A 15,329-nucleotide genomic window follows, 5' to 3' on the forward strand; every position below is an offset into this window, starting at 1 on the left:
TCCCTGTCTGGAAGAGAAGCTGGTAAGGCCGATTTGAAAAATCGGCGAGGGGGAACGTCTGGAAACTCTAGTTTGCACCCCTGGGACACCATTTCCAAAACCCATGGGTCCAGGGCCGAACGAACCCAGAACTGACTGAAGTTTTTTAGACGTGCCCCCACCGGTGCGGACTCCCGCAGAGGAGCCCCAGCATCATGCGGTTGACTTGGCAGAAGCCGGGGAGGACTTCTGCTCCTGGGAACCTGCCACTGCCGGTGATCTTTTACCTTTTCCCCTTCCTCTATTAGCAAGGAAGGAAGAACCTCGGCCTTTCTTGTATTTATTGGGCCGAAAGGACTGCATCTGATAGTGGTGTGTTTTCTTTTGTTGTGCAGGAACATAAGGTAAAAAGGATTACTTACCCACGGTAGCCGTAGATAACAAATCAGCAAGACCGTCACCAAACAAGACACCACCTTTATATGGTAGAGACTCCATATTTCTCTTAGAATCCGCATCAGCATTCCATTGATGAATCCACAATGCTCTCCTAGCTGAGACTGCCATGGCATTGGCTTTCGAACCCAAAAGGCGGATATCCCTCGCAGCTTCCTTTAGGTAGGCTGCAGCGTCCCTGATATGACCTAGTGTCAAGAGAACGCTATCCCTATCCAGGATATCTATCTCAAAAGACAAGCTATCAGCCCATTTTTCAATGGCACTACTCACCCAGGCAGATGCAATGGCTGGCCTGAGCAGCATACCTGTGGTGACATAAATGGATTTCAATGTAGTTTCCTGCCTCCGATCCGCAGGATCCTTAGGGGCTGCCGTGTCAGGGGACGGAAGACACACCTTTTTGGACAGCCGTGCTAGAGCCTTGTCCACAATGGGAGATGACTCCCAATTTTCCTTAATACAGTCTCCTCCTGGGAAGAGCACTCTGCGTCAAACATGCCGACACACGTGTATTCACCACTCACGAACACACTGGGCATATAGGGGACAGAACCACCTAAAGTCTGACAGAGAGACACAGAGAGAGTTTGCCAGCTCACAACCCAGCGCTTCACCAACGGACAACACTAAACAATGCCTCAGACCTGCAGTGCTTTTATAACACATATATTGCACCAAATTTACTGTCGTCGCCCCCCCCCCCCCCCCCGGTTTTTCACCCTGATACTTATGCAGCAGTGTGAGGAAGGACCAGCGTCTCTGCAGCCTGTTGTAGAGAAAATGGCGCTGTTGTGAGCTGTGAGGGCTAAGCTCTGCCCCCGTAATAGCGCGCTTCAGTCCCGCTATTTTTAAATAAATATTTATACTGGCGGGGGTTAGGATAGTGCCCCGGGCACTATGTCCCATATAGCCAGTCTCCTTTCAGGTTTATATGCTGCCCAGGGTGCCCCCCTCCCCGCGCCCTGCACCCTGTAGTGCCGCTGTGTAGTGGGAGCATGGCGCGCAGCGTGCGATCGCTGTGCGGTACCTCAGAAGCCGTCACTGAAGTCTTCTTTGCTTCTTCTACTCACCTGTCTTCTGACTTCTGGCTCTGCAAGGGGGGTGACGGCCGGCTCTGGGAACGAGCATCTAGGCGTACCTAACGATCAGACCCTCAGGAGCTAATGGTGTCCTGTAGCCAAGAAGCAGATCCTTTAAACTCACTAGAAGTAGGTCTGACTTCTCTCCCCTAAGTCCCACGAAGCAGGGAGACTGTTGCCAGCAGTCTCCCTGAAAATAAAAAACCTAACAAAAGTCTTTTCCCGAGAAACTCTGTAGAGCTCCTCAGTGTGCATCCAGTCTGCCTGGGCACAATACTAAAACTGGAGTCTGGAGGAGGGGCATAGAGGGAGGAGCCAGTTCACACCCATTCAAAGTCTTAAAGTGCCCATGTCTCCTGCGGATCCAGTCTATACCCCAGAGTTCTTATGGTTACCCCAGCATCTTCTAGGACGTATGAGAAATAGTATATCCTGTGAAACACTATTATATGAGAACACTGATGGGCTTAGCCCCTCTCAGGGTACAGAATATAGGGATATCAACATGTGTGAGATACACGGAATAGAGATCACACAACAGCTATAGGCACACACACAGTCACATGTACAATGCAGAAATTATTACAAACAATAAAACTGCACTGGACTAGCAATACTAACTAACTGTACTACCAAGTAAAGCAATATACTGTAGGTATATAGATATAACAATGCACAGTAAAGACTGGATGTATATCACAGGGTACTTGTACTAAATATCCCTGTAGCAATGCACTTGTTCATAACAAACACTGTCTAAATTACATGTAGAATACTTAAGTGTCCTGTAAATGCACAGCGCTGATGATGCAGGCGGCTTTACAGAGGAGACATTGTCCAGCAGTCCCGGAATCAGCACAGCATGTGTGTAATGGCACCCAAACGCTGACAGGGAGTGCGGGAGACAGAGATGCAGCTCCAGGACGGGAACATTTGTAGTAAATGGCGCCTGGGGGAGGGTATACAGGTCAGAGCCTTATCCCTTTGCTGGACTTCACCACCGGGTACTGCAGGGCCTATTAAAATGGATTTTTATGGAATCCGACCTGTGCCCCTTGCCCTGGTGGTTTAGTGGGATCCCTGTACGGCCACAGTGTGCACGCCAGCGCGCGCGGCCCGTCTCCTAGAGACCGCGCCGGATCCTGGTTTTCAGCGGGTCCCGCCTGGGGGAGCCTCTTACCTCCTCCCTATGATGCGGACATGCGATCCTGGAGAGCAGCGCCAAGTATGTGTGTGCCCTGAAGAAAACCGGAGACCTCCGCTGTAAGTACCCGGCAACCAGGGCACGAGAGTATACAGCGCCGCTGGGGGAGGTGAGGGAGCCGCACCACGATATGTCAGTATGACATATAGCACGTTTAAGTGCCTGTGCTGCGGCACTTGAAGTCCATCTTCTGAAAGCTCTTTTCAGGGCTGCGCTGCCTCCACTGCAGGCACCAACTTACAAACTGAGCTCCTGTGCAAGGAGGCGGGGTTATAGAGGAGGCGGTGCAAGGAATCCTGGGAACAGTCAAAGCTTTAGCCTGTTGGTGCCTCGGATCAAGAGCCAACTCTACACCAGATGTTATTCCCTGAGGAATACAGTGTACCCCACTGCAGAAAAAAAGCCTACTTCTGACGAAAGGGATCATCCACCTTACATTACATAACAGCTGTGTACTGCTCAGGTGAAGTACATTGTAGAGCACTAACCATGTAGTCCATTCATACACCAGCAATCATGTTCTCATTGCATGCAAATACAGCTCCAGTCTAAACTCTAATTTGACACCTGGCCCCCTCTAAACACACAGTGGTCAGAGTGTCACATACACCAGGAGTGCAGAAAGGCCTCTGTGTATGAAGAAACTGCAGACAGCAGTTAAACAGTCCATCATTTCACAATCTACTGCCCACAGGAGCATATTCATTTCTAACATTTGGTGGATTTCCCTTTTAAAGTATACTTTTTCTGTATGATGAAAGCCTGAGTAGCTTGTTAAATACAGATGTGTCCACTTACATCTAGCCTCCCTGCACGTTAAACAGCCCTTATAGTCAACGCCATGCCGTGGCGTGACTTGGTAGAGCAGAGTGTCTTTTCGTGTGACATTTCCATAAAAAAGGTGTCTAATTCGCAAAGCAATGACAATAGGATGCACAAGCAGCTTTTGCCGATTAAAATTATTTGCGTCATGCCTATATTCTGTGTGCAACCGTGGCTATATCTGCATACAAAATGCTATGCTACAGTGTTTTCCTAGAAAACACTGTAACATAAAATTTTGTATGCAGATACAGGCATGCTGAATATCATTTTAATCATCAGAGTCTTTTTCAGCAAAGAAAAAGTTGCCCAATGCTAACGGAGTTGCACGTGACCTGTCAGCTCAGTCACTCCAGCATTTCCCGCAGAGTGCTGTATTGAGGATAGATGTACTATATATGAGAACACCTCTGTATGACAATGAAGTGAACAGTTGTAAATCTATTCTAGTTCAGGGTTGTGTTTATATTTAAAAAAAAAAAAAAAGATACTTCTTACCATCTCCATGATGTAAATCCAAATCTACATACAACACTCTGTCATATTTTTGCCGTAGTTTTAAAATGCCTAAAACAGCATCATTAAGGTAACAAAATCCAGAGGCTTCATCTCTAAGGAAGAAATGAAAGGGTGAAATAAACTGTAGCATAAACCACAGCATCCAACATGCTCTGGACCGTTAGTTACTGAGTAACCACAAAACGATAAAATCAGGAACTGGTGGTAATAATCCGCTTCCTGTCTAACAGGAGTAGAGAAATGCACCTGCCAGGGAACTACAGTATTTAGATCTGTACACTTTTAAAACAACACCTAGCACAATATAACAAGCGGACTAGAAGAGTTTAATATAAATTAGTTGTAAACATTTGTTACAGGTAACCCATACTATACTTCCCTGGCAGGTGCATTTTTCCCACAGAGAGTGTTCAGTTTGCTATATATGGAGTCTTATTTAAGTAAAATGGTACCATATTTAGGAGTTTATTTACCAATCTGTAATTGTTTTATCTATTTTTACTGCATTTAAACTTACAAAAAAAATATTAAACAAACAAATTAAAGAAAAGCAGATGTACAGTTTGTATCTCTAATGCTGGGTACACACTTAAAGCTATATCTGCAGCTCAACTGATCTCAAGATATATCTATGGATGGATTGGGCAGTGTGCTCTGCATACACACTGCACGATCCGTCGGGGACAGACGTCATGACCTGGGCAGGCATTTACACACGCCCGCCCAGTTCAGCTGTCAGTCACCACCGGCTGCTGCAGCTTGTGTACAAGCGGTCAGCTGACTGCCCGTACACACACACAGACGTGCCAATATATCTACTGATATATTGGAAGTCGGCTGTGCAGCAGGGCCAATGTAATATGTCTGTGAATGATGGACTTCACAGACATATCACTCGTATGTACTGGCCAACGGACCCGCAATATATCGTCCTTTCAAGAGAATGGCCGATATATCGGCCAACGTGTACGCACCTTTAGATTAGAACTAGCAATTAAAAGGCAATACATTTATTCCAGATAAATTTACCCAGTGCTCCCACAATGCCTACTTCTTAGCATGATGCCAACCACCTGGCCAGTTAATGGCAATACGGGCTTTGCCTTCCATTAGTTGCTGGGCAGCAGTAAGCGTGGCTCCTCCTACAGCAGCAGCATAGTCGTAGATCCCTTCCATGATGGGACAGTCATAGCCTGGGAACATTGCAATATCAAAACAGCAAATGAGACACATAAGCACAAAGATAGACGTCATTCAACCAAAACGTTGTAACTAACAGTTAACAGCTTAAATAAACCAAACACAATATATTGTGATAATTAATTGAATATTGAATTGCCTAATATAGTAATTAAAACGAGTTTTATGGTAAGAACTTACCTTTGTTAAAACTCTTTCTGCGAGGTACACTGGTCTCCACAAGGATTGGACAATGGGATGTAGAGTAGGATCTTGATCCGAAGCACCAACAGGCTCAAAAGCTTTGACCTTCTTCCCAAGATGCATAGCGCCGCCTCCTATATCACCCCGCCTCCGTGCACAGGAGCTCAGTTATGTCAACCAGCCCAATGAAGTAGCAAGTAAGAGAGACGATAACTGCCAGTTGCCACAAACACCACACTCTCCCGACAGGAGAAGTGTCAGCGGCTAATGCCATACCAACTCAAAGAAGCTAAGTGCGTCAGGGTGGGCGCCTTGTGAAGCCCAGTGTACCTCGCAGAAACAGTTTTAACAAAGGTAAGTTCTTACCATAAAACTCATTTTCTGCAGCGGGGTACACTGGGCTCCACAAGGATTGGACAATGGGGATGTCCTAAAGCAGTTCCTTATGGGAGGGGACACACAGTAGCGGGCACAAGAACCCAGCGTCCAAAGGAAGCATCCTGGGAAGCAGCGGTATCGAAGGCATAGAACCTAATGAACGTGTTCACAGAGGACCACGTAGCCGCCATGCACAATTGTTCAAGGGTCGCACCACGGCGGGCCGCCCAAGAAGGTCCAACAGACAGAGTAGAATGGGCCGTAATGTGAGCAGGAGCTGACAGACCAGCCCTCACATAAGCATGTGCAATCACCATTCGAATCCATCTGGCCAAAGTCTGCTTGTGAGTAGGCCAGCCCCGTTTGTGAAATCCAAACAGAATAAAGAGAGAATCAGATTTCCTAACAGAAGCAGTTCTCTTCATATAGATACGGAGAGCCCATACCACATCCAAAGACCGCTTTTTGGAAGACAAATCAGGAGAGACAAAGGCCGGAACCACAATCTCCTGATTAAGGTGGAACAAAGAAACCACCTTATGTAAATATCCGGGACGAGTCCTAAGAACCGCCCGATCACGGTGAAAAATCAGATATGGGGAACTACAAGACAAGGCCCCCAGATCCGACACTTTTCTAGCAGAGGCAATAGCCAGCAAGAACACCACCTTAAAGGAGAGCCACTTACGGTCAGCTGAACCAAGGGGTTCAAATGGAGGTTCCTGCAACGCCTCCAAAACCACCAACAAGTCCCAAGGCGTCACAGGTTTCCTTTTTCTTGCTTGAACTTCCGAATTACCCTGGGCAGAAGTGACACCGGAAAGAACACGTACGGCAGCCAAAACCTCAACGGCACCGCCAGCACATCCACGAATGCTTCTTGAGGATTCCTTGTCCTTGCTCCGCAGACCGGAACCTTGTGATTGTGTCGAGACGCCATCAGATCTACATCTGGAAGACCCTACTTTTCCTCTAGGAGTTGAAACCCTTCTGGATGGAGGCCCCACTCGCCGGCATGCACGTCCTGACGACTGAGAAAGTCCGCTTCCCAATTCAGGACTCCCGGAATGAATATTGCAGATATGGCCGGCAGATCGCGTTCCGCCCAACGTAGAATCCGTGAGAATTCCTTCATTTCCAAATGGCTTTGAGTGTCGCCTTGATGATTTATGTAGGCCACTGTGGTGGCGTTGTCCGACTGTACTTGAACAGGACGTTTCTGAATTAAATGATGGGCCAGGTTCAACGCATTGAAGACCGCCCGCAATTCCAGAATGTTGATCGAGAGGAGAGATTCCTCCTTGGTCAACCGACCCTGAAGGGAGTGTTGCTCCAGCACCGCACCCCAACCTCTTAGACTGGCATCTGTCGTCAACAGGACCCAGTTGGATATCCAGAAGGGACGATCCCTGCACAATTGTTGGTCCCGGAGCCACCAGTGTAGCGATAGACGGACCTCCGGAGTCAATAAGAGCAATTGAGATCTGATCCGGTAAGGCAGGCCGTCCCACTTGGCTAGAATCAGCCTCTGGAGGGGGAGAGAATGGAATTGAGCATACTCCACCATGTCAAATGCTGATACCATTAGGCCCAGCACCTGCATTGCCGAATGTATCGACACTTGCGGACGAGAAAGGAAGCAACGAATCCTGTCCTGAATCTTCAGGACTTTATCCTGAGACAAGAACAACCTCTGGTTGCGAGTGTCCAAATACGCTCCCAGGTGCACCATGCTCTGAGCAGGGACCAGGGAGGACTTCTTCCAGTTGATGAGCCACCCGTGGGCTTGTAGAAACCGGACCGTCATATCCAGATGACGCAGGAGAAGATCTGGGGAATTTGCCAGGATTAACAAGTCGTCCAGATACGGCAGTATACTGACCCTTTGACGGCGGAGTACCACCGTCATCACCGCCATAACTTTGGTGAAGACTCGCGGAGCCGTTGTTAAATCAAAAGGTAACGCCCGAAACTGGGAATGTAGGTTGCCAATAGCGAACCTCAGGTATTGTTGATGTGACACTGCTATAGGAATATGCACGTAAGCATCCTGTATGTCCAGGGAGACCATGTAGTCCCCAGGTTCCAAGGCCAGAACTATAGAGCGAAGGGTATCCATACGGAACTTGGAAACCTTCACAAACCTGTTCAATGCCTTGAGGTTGAGAATATGCCAGGAGGACCCATTCGGTTTCGGGACTAGAAACAGAGGAGAATAGTACCCCCGGCCCCTCTGAGTAAGAGGCACCTGTACTACGACTCCTGTATCCAGGAGGGTCTGACCACAGAGTGTAGAGTTTTTGCCTTTGTCTGGTTCAAAGGGACGTCTGTCTCGCAAAATCGATGAGGGGGTCGGTTTTTGAAGGCTATGGCATAACCTCGAGTGACGACTTCCCGTACCCAGTCATCTGAAGTGGTCTTCAACCATTCCTGGGTATACCTTAGAGGCCGGCCCCCCACCCTGGGATCCCCCAGGGGGAGGCCCGCCCAGTCATGCGGCAGGCTTATCGGTCTTGGCAGCTGGCTGACGGGCAGCCCAGGCTCTTTTGGGCTTCGGCTTACCAGGTTTGGAAGTGTGGGCCTGCTTATGGTACGCCTGACCTTTTGCTTTACCTGAAGGACGAAAGGGGCGAAAGGACATACCTTTAGCCTTCGACACAGAAGGAGCGGTATTAGGCAGACAGGCAGTTTTGGCAGTAGCCAAGTCAGCCACAATATTATTTAAGTCCTCCCCAAACAGAATATCTCCCTTGAAAGGGAGTACCCCTAGGGTTTTTCTAGAGTCCAGATCCACAGACCAGGATCTCAGCCACAAAATCCAGCGAGCCAGGACTGACGTAGTAGAGGCCTTGGCTGCTAGGATACCGGCATCAGAAGCCGCCTCTAATATATAGAGAAGCTGTGACAATATATGACAAGCATTGTCTAGCATGGTCAGAAGAGATTTCAGCTTCTAACTCCAAGGCCCGTGCTTCAATGGCCTCTGCAGCCCATGTAGCTGCAATAGTGGGCCTTTGTGCAGCACCTGTGAGGGTGTAAATCGCTTTCAGACAACCCTCAACACGTTTATCCATAGGCTCTTTTAGAGACGTGACGGTGGTGACAGGTAGAGCTGAGGAAACCACCATCCTAGACACATGCGAGTCCACTGCAGGAGGCGTTTCCCAATTTTTAGACAGCTCTGGCGCGAGGGGATAGCGAGCCAGCATCTTCCTTTGAGGTACAAACTTCGTACCCGGGTTTTCCCAGGGTTCCTGACGTATATCCACTGGGTGGTCAGAGTGAGGTAAAACTTCCTTAACCACCTTCTGACGCTTGAACCTATCTGGTTTCTGAGGAGGGACGGATGGCTCGGGATCATCCGTAATCTGCAGAATTAATTTAATAGCCTCCAAAAGATCGGGAACATCCACATGTGAACTACCCTCCCCATCAGCCGTATCAGAGTCAGAACCTGAGGGGTCAGTATATGCGCCGTCTTCATCAGACGAGGTGTCGATGACAGCAGTGGATTGTGAGGAGATAAGCGCTCGCTTAGAGGACCTCTTGGACTTAGGCGAGGGTTGGTCAGACTTTTTAGTAGTCAAGGACTGGTTCAACTTCTTTAATTGAGCAGATAAATCTTCCGCCCACGGCAGGTTAGCTGCAGGGACCACATACGGTTGTACCGGCATTGGGGGTCCCATAGGGGGAGTTAGTTTATGAAATAGCGTATGCAGAAGCGTGGAAAAAGTGGCCCACGGTGGGTCATTATGTGCCTCCGTTGCCACAGTCCCACTGGGGGGCAAGGAGCCCCCAGAACCAGAGCCCACAGCTGCTAAATTCTCCTCATATGGCCCCGTGGCATCAGCAACACCGGCAGTGTTCAGCCCCAGAACCGTTACCCTCAGAAACAGACATGATATAACTTGCAGTATGAGGTTAACACAGTACAATTATCAGCAGCACTATACCTCTTAACCCAAACCCCTGCGCAGTGTAGTCAGCACTAGCAGAGATAAAGGAGAGAGATGGTGACTAAATCACAGAGAAAAATACGTAATACAGTATATCTTTGTGAAAATCCTATATTAGAAAACACCTGACGCACCAAGCTCCCTCAGGTTATAGAATATAGGGATAGCAGGTTGAGCGAAAGACACGCAATGGACACCACTCAGCTATCAAAATGCACACACAGAAAGTCAGTTTGTACAATGCAGAGGTTACTACTGACAATAATACTGCACTGGACTAGCTTACACAGCTATATAACAATAGATAATAAGATTTTAAAACTACCGGTAAATCTATTTCTCCTAGTCCGTAGAGGATGCTGGGGATTCCGTAAGGACCATGGGGTATAGACGGGCTCCGCAGGAGATAGGGCACCTAAAAAGAACTTTGACTATGGGTGTGCACTGGCTCCTCCCTCTATGCCCCTCCTCCAGACCTCAGTTAGAGAACTGTGCCCAGAGGAGATGGACAAAACAAGGCAGGATTTAGCAATCCAAGGGCAAGATTCATACCAGCCCACACCAATCATACCATGTAACCTGGAACATGCATAACCAGTTAACAGTATGAACAAACGACAGTAACGGTCGGTCCAAGACCTATTCCAACTGTAACATAACCCTTATGTAAGCAACAACTATATACAAGTCTTGCAGAGTTTCCGCACTGGGACGGGCGCCCAGCATCCTCTACGGACTAGGAGAAATAGATTTACCGGTAGGTTTAAAATCGTATTTTCTCTTACATCCTAGAGGATGCTGGGGACTCCGTAAGGACCATGGGGTTTATACCAAAGCATCCAATCGGGCGGTAGAGTGTGTATGACTCTGCAGCACCGACTAAGCAAACGCTAGGTCCTCATCAGCCAGGGTATCAAACTTGTAGAATTTAGCAAAAGTGTTTGACCCCGACCAAGTCGCCGCTCGGCAAAGCTGTAATGCCGAGACACCTCGGGCAGCCGCCCAAGAAGAGCCCACCTTCCTAGTGGAATGGGCCTTAACCGAATTTGGTACCGGCAATCCAGCCGTAGAATGAGCCTGCTGAATCGTATTACAGATCCAGCGAGCAATAGTCTGCTTCGAAGCAGGTGCGCCAATCTTATTAGCAGCATACAGGACAAACAGAGCCTCTGTTTTCCTAATTCTAGCCGTCCTGGCTACATAAATCTTTAAGGCCCTGACTACGTCCAGGGATCTGGAATCCTCCAGGTCACTTGTAGCCACAGGCACCACAATAGGTTGATTCATATGGAATGAAGAAACCACTTTAGGCAAAAATTGCGGACGTGTCCTCAATTCAGCTCGATCCACATGAAAAATCAAGTAGGGGCTCTTGTGTGACAAAGCCGCCAATTCTGACACTCGCCTTGCTGATGCTAAGGCCAACAACATGACCACCTTCCAGGTATGAAATTTCAACTCAACCTTGTTAAGCGGTTCAAACCAGTGTGATTTTAGGAACTGCAACACCACGTTGAGGTCCCATGGTGCCACTGGAGGCACAAAAGGGGGCTGGATGTGCAGCACTCCCTTTACAAACGTCTGGACTTCTGGAAGAGAAGCCAATTCCTTCTGAAAGAAAATCGAGGGGGCCGAAATCTGTACCTTAACAGAGCCTAATTTCAGGCCCATATTCACTCCTGTCTGTAGGAAGTGGAGAAGACGACTCAGATGAAAGAAAATCTTCCGTAGGCGCATTCTTGGTCTCACACCAAGAAACATACTTTTGCCAGATACGGTGAGAATGCTTAACCGTCACCTCCTTCCTAGCCTTTATTAAAGTAGGGATGACCTCTTCCGGAATCCCCTTTTTCGCTAGGATTCTGCGTTCAACCGCCATGCCGTCAAACGTAACCGCGGTAAGTCTTGAAATACACAGGGTCCCTGTTGCAACAGGTCTTCCCTCAGAGCAAGAGGCCAGGGATCTCCTGTGAGCATCTCTTGCAGATCCGAGTACCAGGCCCTTCGGGGCCACTCTGGGACAACGAGTATCGTCTGTACTCTTCTTCGTCTTATGATCCTCAACACTTTCGTGATGAGAGGAAGAGTAGGGAACACGTAGACCGATTTGAACACCCACGGTGTTACCAGAGCGTCTACTGCTACTGCCTGAAGGTCCCGAGACCTGGCACAATACCTCCGAAGCTTTTTGTTGAGGCGTGATGCCATCATGTCTATTTGAGGAGTTCCCCAAAGACGCGTTACGTCTGCAAAGACTTCTCGATGAAGTCACCACTCTCCTGGATGGAGATCGTGTCTGCTGAGGAAGTCTGCTTCCCAGTTGTCCACTGCCGGAATGAAGACAGCCGACAGAGCACTTACGTGATTTTCCGCCCAGCGAAGAATCCTGGTGGCTTCCGCCATCGCGACTCTGCTTCTTGTCCCACCTTAGCGGTTTACATGAGCCACTGCTGTGACATTGTCTGATTGAATCAGAACCGGTAGGTTTCGAAGAAGATTCTCCGCTTGTCGAAGGCCGTTGTAAATGGCCCTGAGTTCCAACACATTGATGTGTAGACAGGACTCCTGGTCTGACCACAGTCCCTGAAAATTTCTTCCTTGTGACTGCTCCCCATCCTCGGAGGCTCGCGTCCGTGGTAACCAGGATCCAATCCTGAATTCCGAACCTGCGACCCTCCAGGAGGTGAGACCATTGCAACCACCACAGGAGAGACACCCTGGCCCCTAGGGACAAAGTTATTTTCCGATGTAAGTGCAGATGGGACCCGGACGACTTGTCCAGAAGGTCCCATTGAAAAGTCCTTGCATGGAACCTTCCGAAGGGAATGGCCTCGTAGGCCGCCACCATTTTCCCCAGAACTCGAGTGCATTGGTGAACTGACACCCTTTTCGGTTTTAGCAGGTCTCTGACCATGTTCTGGATGTCCTGGGCTCTCTCTATTGGGAGGAAGACCTTCATTTGTTCCGTATCCAGTATCATACCTAGGAACGGTAGTCGAGTTGTCGGAATCAACTGTGACTTCGGTAGATTTAGAATCCAAACGTGTTGCTGGAGCACTCTCAGAGAGAGCGCCACACTGCTCAGCAATTTCTCCCTTGATCTCGCTTTTATCAGGAGATCGTCCAAGTATGGGATAATTGTGACTCCATGCTTGCGCAGGACCACCATCATTTCCGCTATTATCTTGGTGAAAATCCTCGGGGCCGTGGAAAGTCCAAACGGCAACGTCTGAAATTGGTAATGACAATCCTGTAAAGCGAATCTCAGGTATTCCTGATGGGGGGCATATATGGGGATATGAAGGTACGCATCCTTTATGTCCAAAGACACCATAAACTCCCCCTCCTCCATGTTGGCTATTATCGCTCTGAGAGATTCCATTTTGAATTTGAATCTTTTTATGTACAGGTTTAGGGATTTCAGATTCAAAATAGGTCTGACCGAACCGTCCGGTTTCGGGACCACAAATAGGGTTGAGTAGTAACCTCTTCCCTGCTGGTGCAGGGGAACCTTGATTATCACTTGCTGAATACACAGCGTCTGAATTGCAGCTAACACAATGTCCCTTTCCGATGTGGAAGCTGGTAGGGCCGATTTGAAAAATTGGCGCGGGGGCACCTCCTCGAATTCCAATTTGTAACCCTGGGAAACTATTTCCAACACCCAGAGATTCAGGTCTGAACTGACCCAGGCCTGAATGAAAAGTCGAAGACATGCCCCACCGATGCGGACTCCCTCAGGGGAGCCCCAGCGTCATGCTGTGGGTTTTGGAGTAGCCGGGGAGGACTTTTGTTCCTGGGCACATGCCGGCAAGGTGCTCTTTTGCCTCTGCCCTTACCTCTGGCGAGGAAAGAGGAGCCCCGACCTCTTCTGGACTTGTGCGACCGAAAGGACTGCATCTGATAGGGTGTTGCTTTCTTTTGCTGTTGGGGAATATATGGTAAAAAATTTGATTTACCTGCTGTAGCTGTGGAAACCAGGTCCGTCAGCCCATCCCCAAACAATACATCACCCTTATAGGGTAGTACTTCCATATGTTTTTTGGAATCCGCATCACCCGTCCATTGGCGTGTCTCGCTGAGATAGACATGGCATTGGCCCTAGAAGCTAGCAATCCAATGTGCCTTTGAGCATCCCTCATAAATAAGACTGCGTCTTTTATATGGGCTAGAGTTAAGAATATAGTATCCTTATCCATATTATCAAATTGATCTGTCAGCTCATCTGTCCAAGCTGCAATTGCGCTACACACCCATGCCGACGCAATTGTCGGCCTTAGCACAGCACCCATATGAGAATAAATACACTTTAAGGTAGTTTCTTGCCTGCGATCTGCAGGGTCCTTAAGGGCCGCTGTGTCAGAAGACGGCAGCGCCACTTTCTTGGACAGGCGCGTCAGTGTCTTGTCCACAGTGGGGGGTGATTCCCAAATCTCCCTGTCCAGCTTAGGGAATCCGTGTCGGTAGTAGTGTCTTGTGTTAAGGGACGCTTTTGGGACCCCGACGGGCCCTGTGAGTCGGTCCAATCCGAGGATTGACCCCCTGATGTTCCCCCTAATTCAGCCTTATCAAGCCTTTTATGTAAAGATGCCACACTTGCATTCAACATATGCCACAAGTCCATCCAATCCGGAGTCGGCACAACCGACGGGGACACACCACTCATTTGCTCCACCTCCTCCTTGGAGAAGCCTTCCGCCTCAGACATGTCGACACACACGTACCGACACCCCACACACACAGGGATTAACCTATAAGGGGACAAAACCCCAACCAGGCCCTTAGGAGAGACAGAGAGAGAGTATGCCAGCACACACCAGCGCTTAAAAACACTGGAAAATATATGACCAGATAGCGCTTTTCTATATATAAATATACCAATTCCCACTCACTGCATCGCTAATGTGCCCCCTCCTCTTTTTTCCAGCCTGTAAAGTTCAGCAGGGGAGAGACCAGGGAGCCAGCGTTTTCCTCATGCAGTTTCTGTGGAGAAAATGGTGCTGGTTAGTGCTGAGGATCAAGCCCCGCCCACCCGACGGCGGGCTTCGGTTCCAGTCATTTTTCAATTAAAATGGCGGGGGATCATAGATTTACTGCCTCCGCAGCCTAATTAATCTGCATTTGCCCAAATGTGAGGTTTATTGCTGCCCAGGGCGCGCCCCCCCCCCCCCCCCCCCCCGCCGCCGCCGCTGCGCCCTGCACCCTTCAGTGCTGCTCTGTGTGTGAGATTGGGAGCAATGGCGCGCAGCTTACCGCTGCGCGCCTTACCTCATGAAGATCTGTTGTCTTCTGCCGCCTAAGATGTCTTCTGCCTTCTCATCTGGCTTCTATCTTCGGCATCTGTGAGGAGGACGGCGGCGCGGCTCCGGGACGAACCCCAGGTGAGGCCTGTGTTCCGACTCCCTCTGGAGCCAATGGTGTCCAGTAGCATTAGAAGCAGTGCCCAACTTGACAAGCCAGCTCTGCTTCTCTCTCCTCGGTCCCACGGTGCAGGGAGCCTGTTGCCAACAGGACTCCCTGAAAATAAAAAACCTAACAAAATTATTTTTC

At 49.0% G+C, this 15,329-nt stretch overlaps 1 protein-coding gene across 6 annotated transcripts in view; it reads right to left on the reverse strand.

The window, feature by feature from the left end:
- The window catches only part of HDAC8 (histone deacetylase 8), a 404,217-nt gene that overhangs the window by 261,388 nt on the left and 127,500 nt on the right, over positions 1 to 15,329 (reverse strand). For all 6 annotated transcript variants that reach the window (XM_063937020.1, XM_063937018.1, XM_063937017.1 and 3 more), the window contains exons 4-5: positions 5,114 to 5,255; positions 4,042 to 4,154 (exon numbers count right to left, since the gene is read on the reverse strand). In XM_063937020.1, the coding sequence (XP_063793090.1) occupies positions 4,042 to 4,154; positions 5,114 to 5,255 (255 nt within the window). The remainder of the gene's footprint in view (positions 1 to 4,041; positions 4,155 to 5,113; positions 5,256 to 15,329) is intronic.

This window comes from Pseudophryne corroboree, chromosome 8 (assembly GCF_028390025.1).
Source record: "Pseudophryne corroboree isolate aPseCor3 chromosome 8, aPseCor3.hap2, whole genome shotgun sequence".
NCBI classification, from domain to species: domain Eukaryota; kingdom Metazoa; phylum Chordata; class Amphibia; order Anura; family Myobatrachidae; genus Pseudophryne; species Pseudophryne corroboree.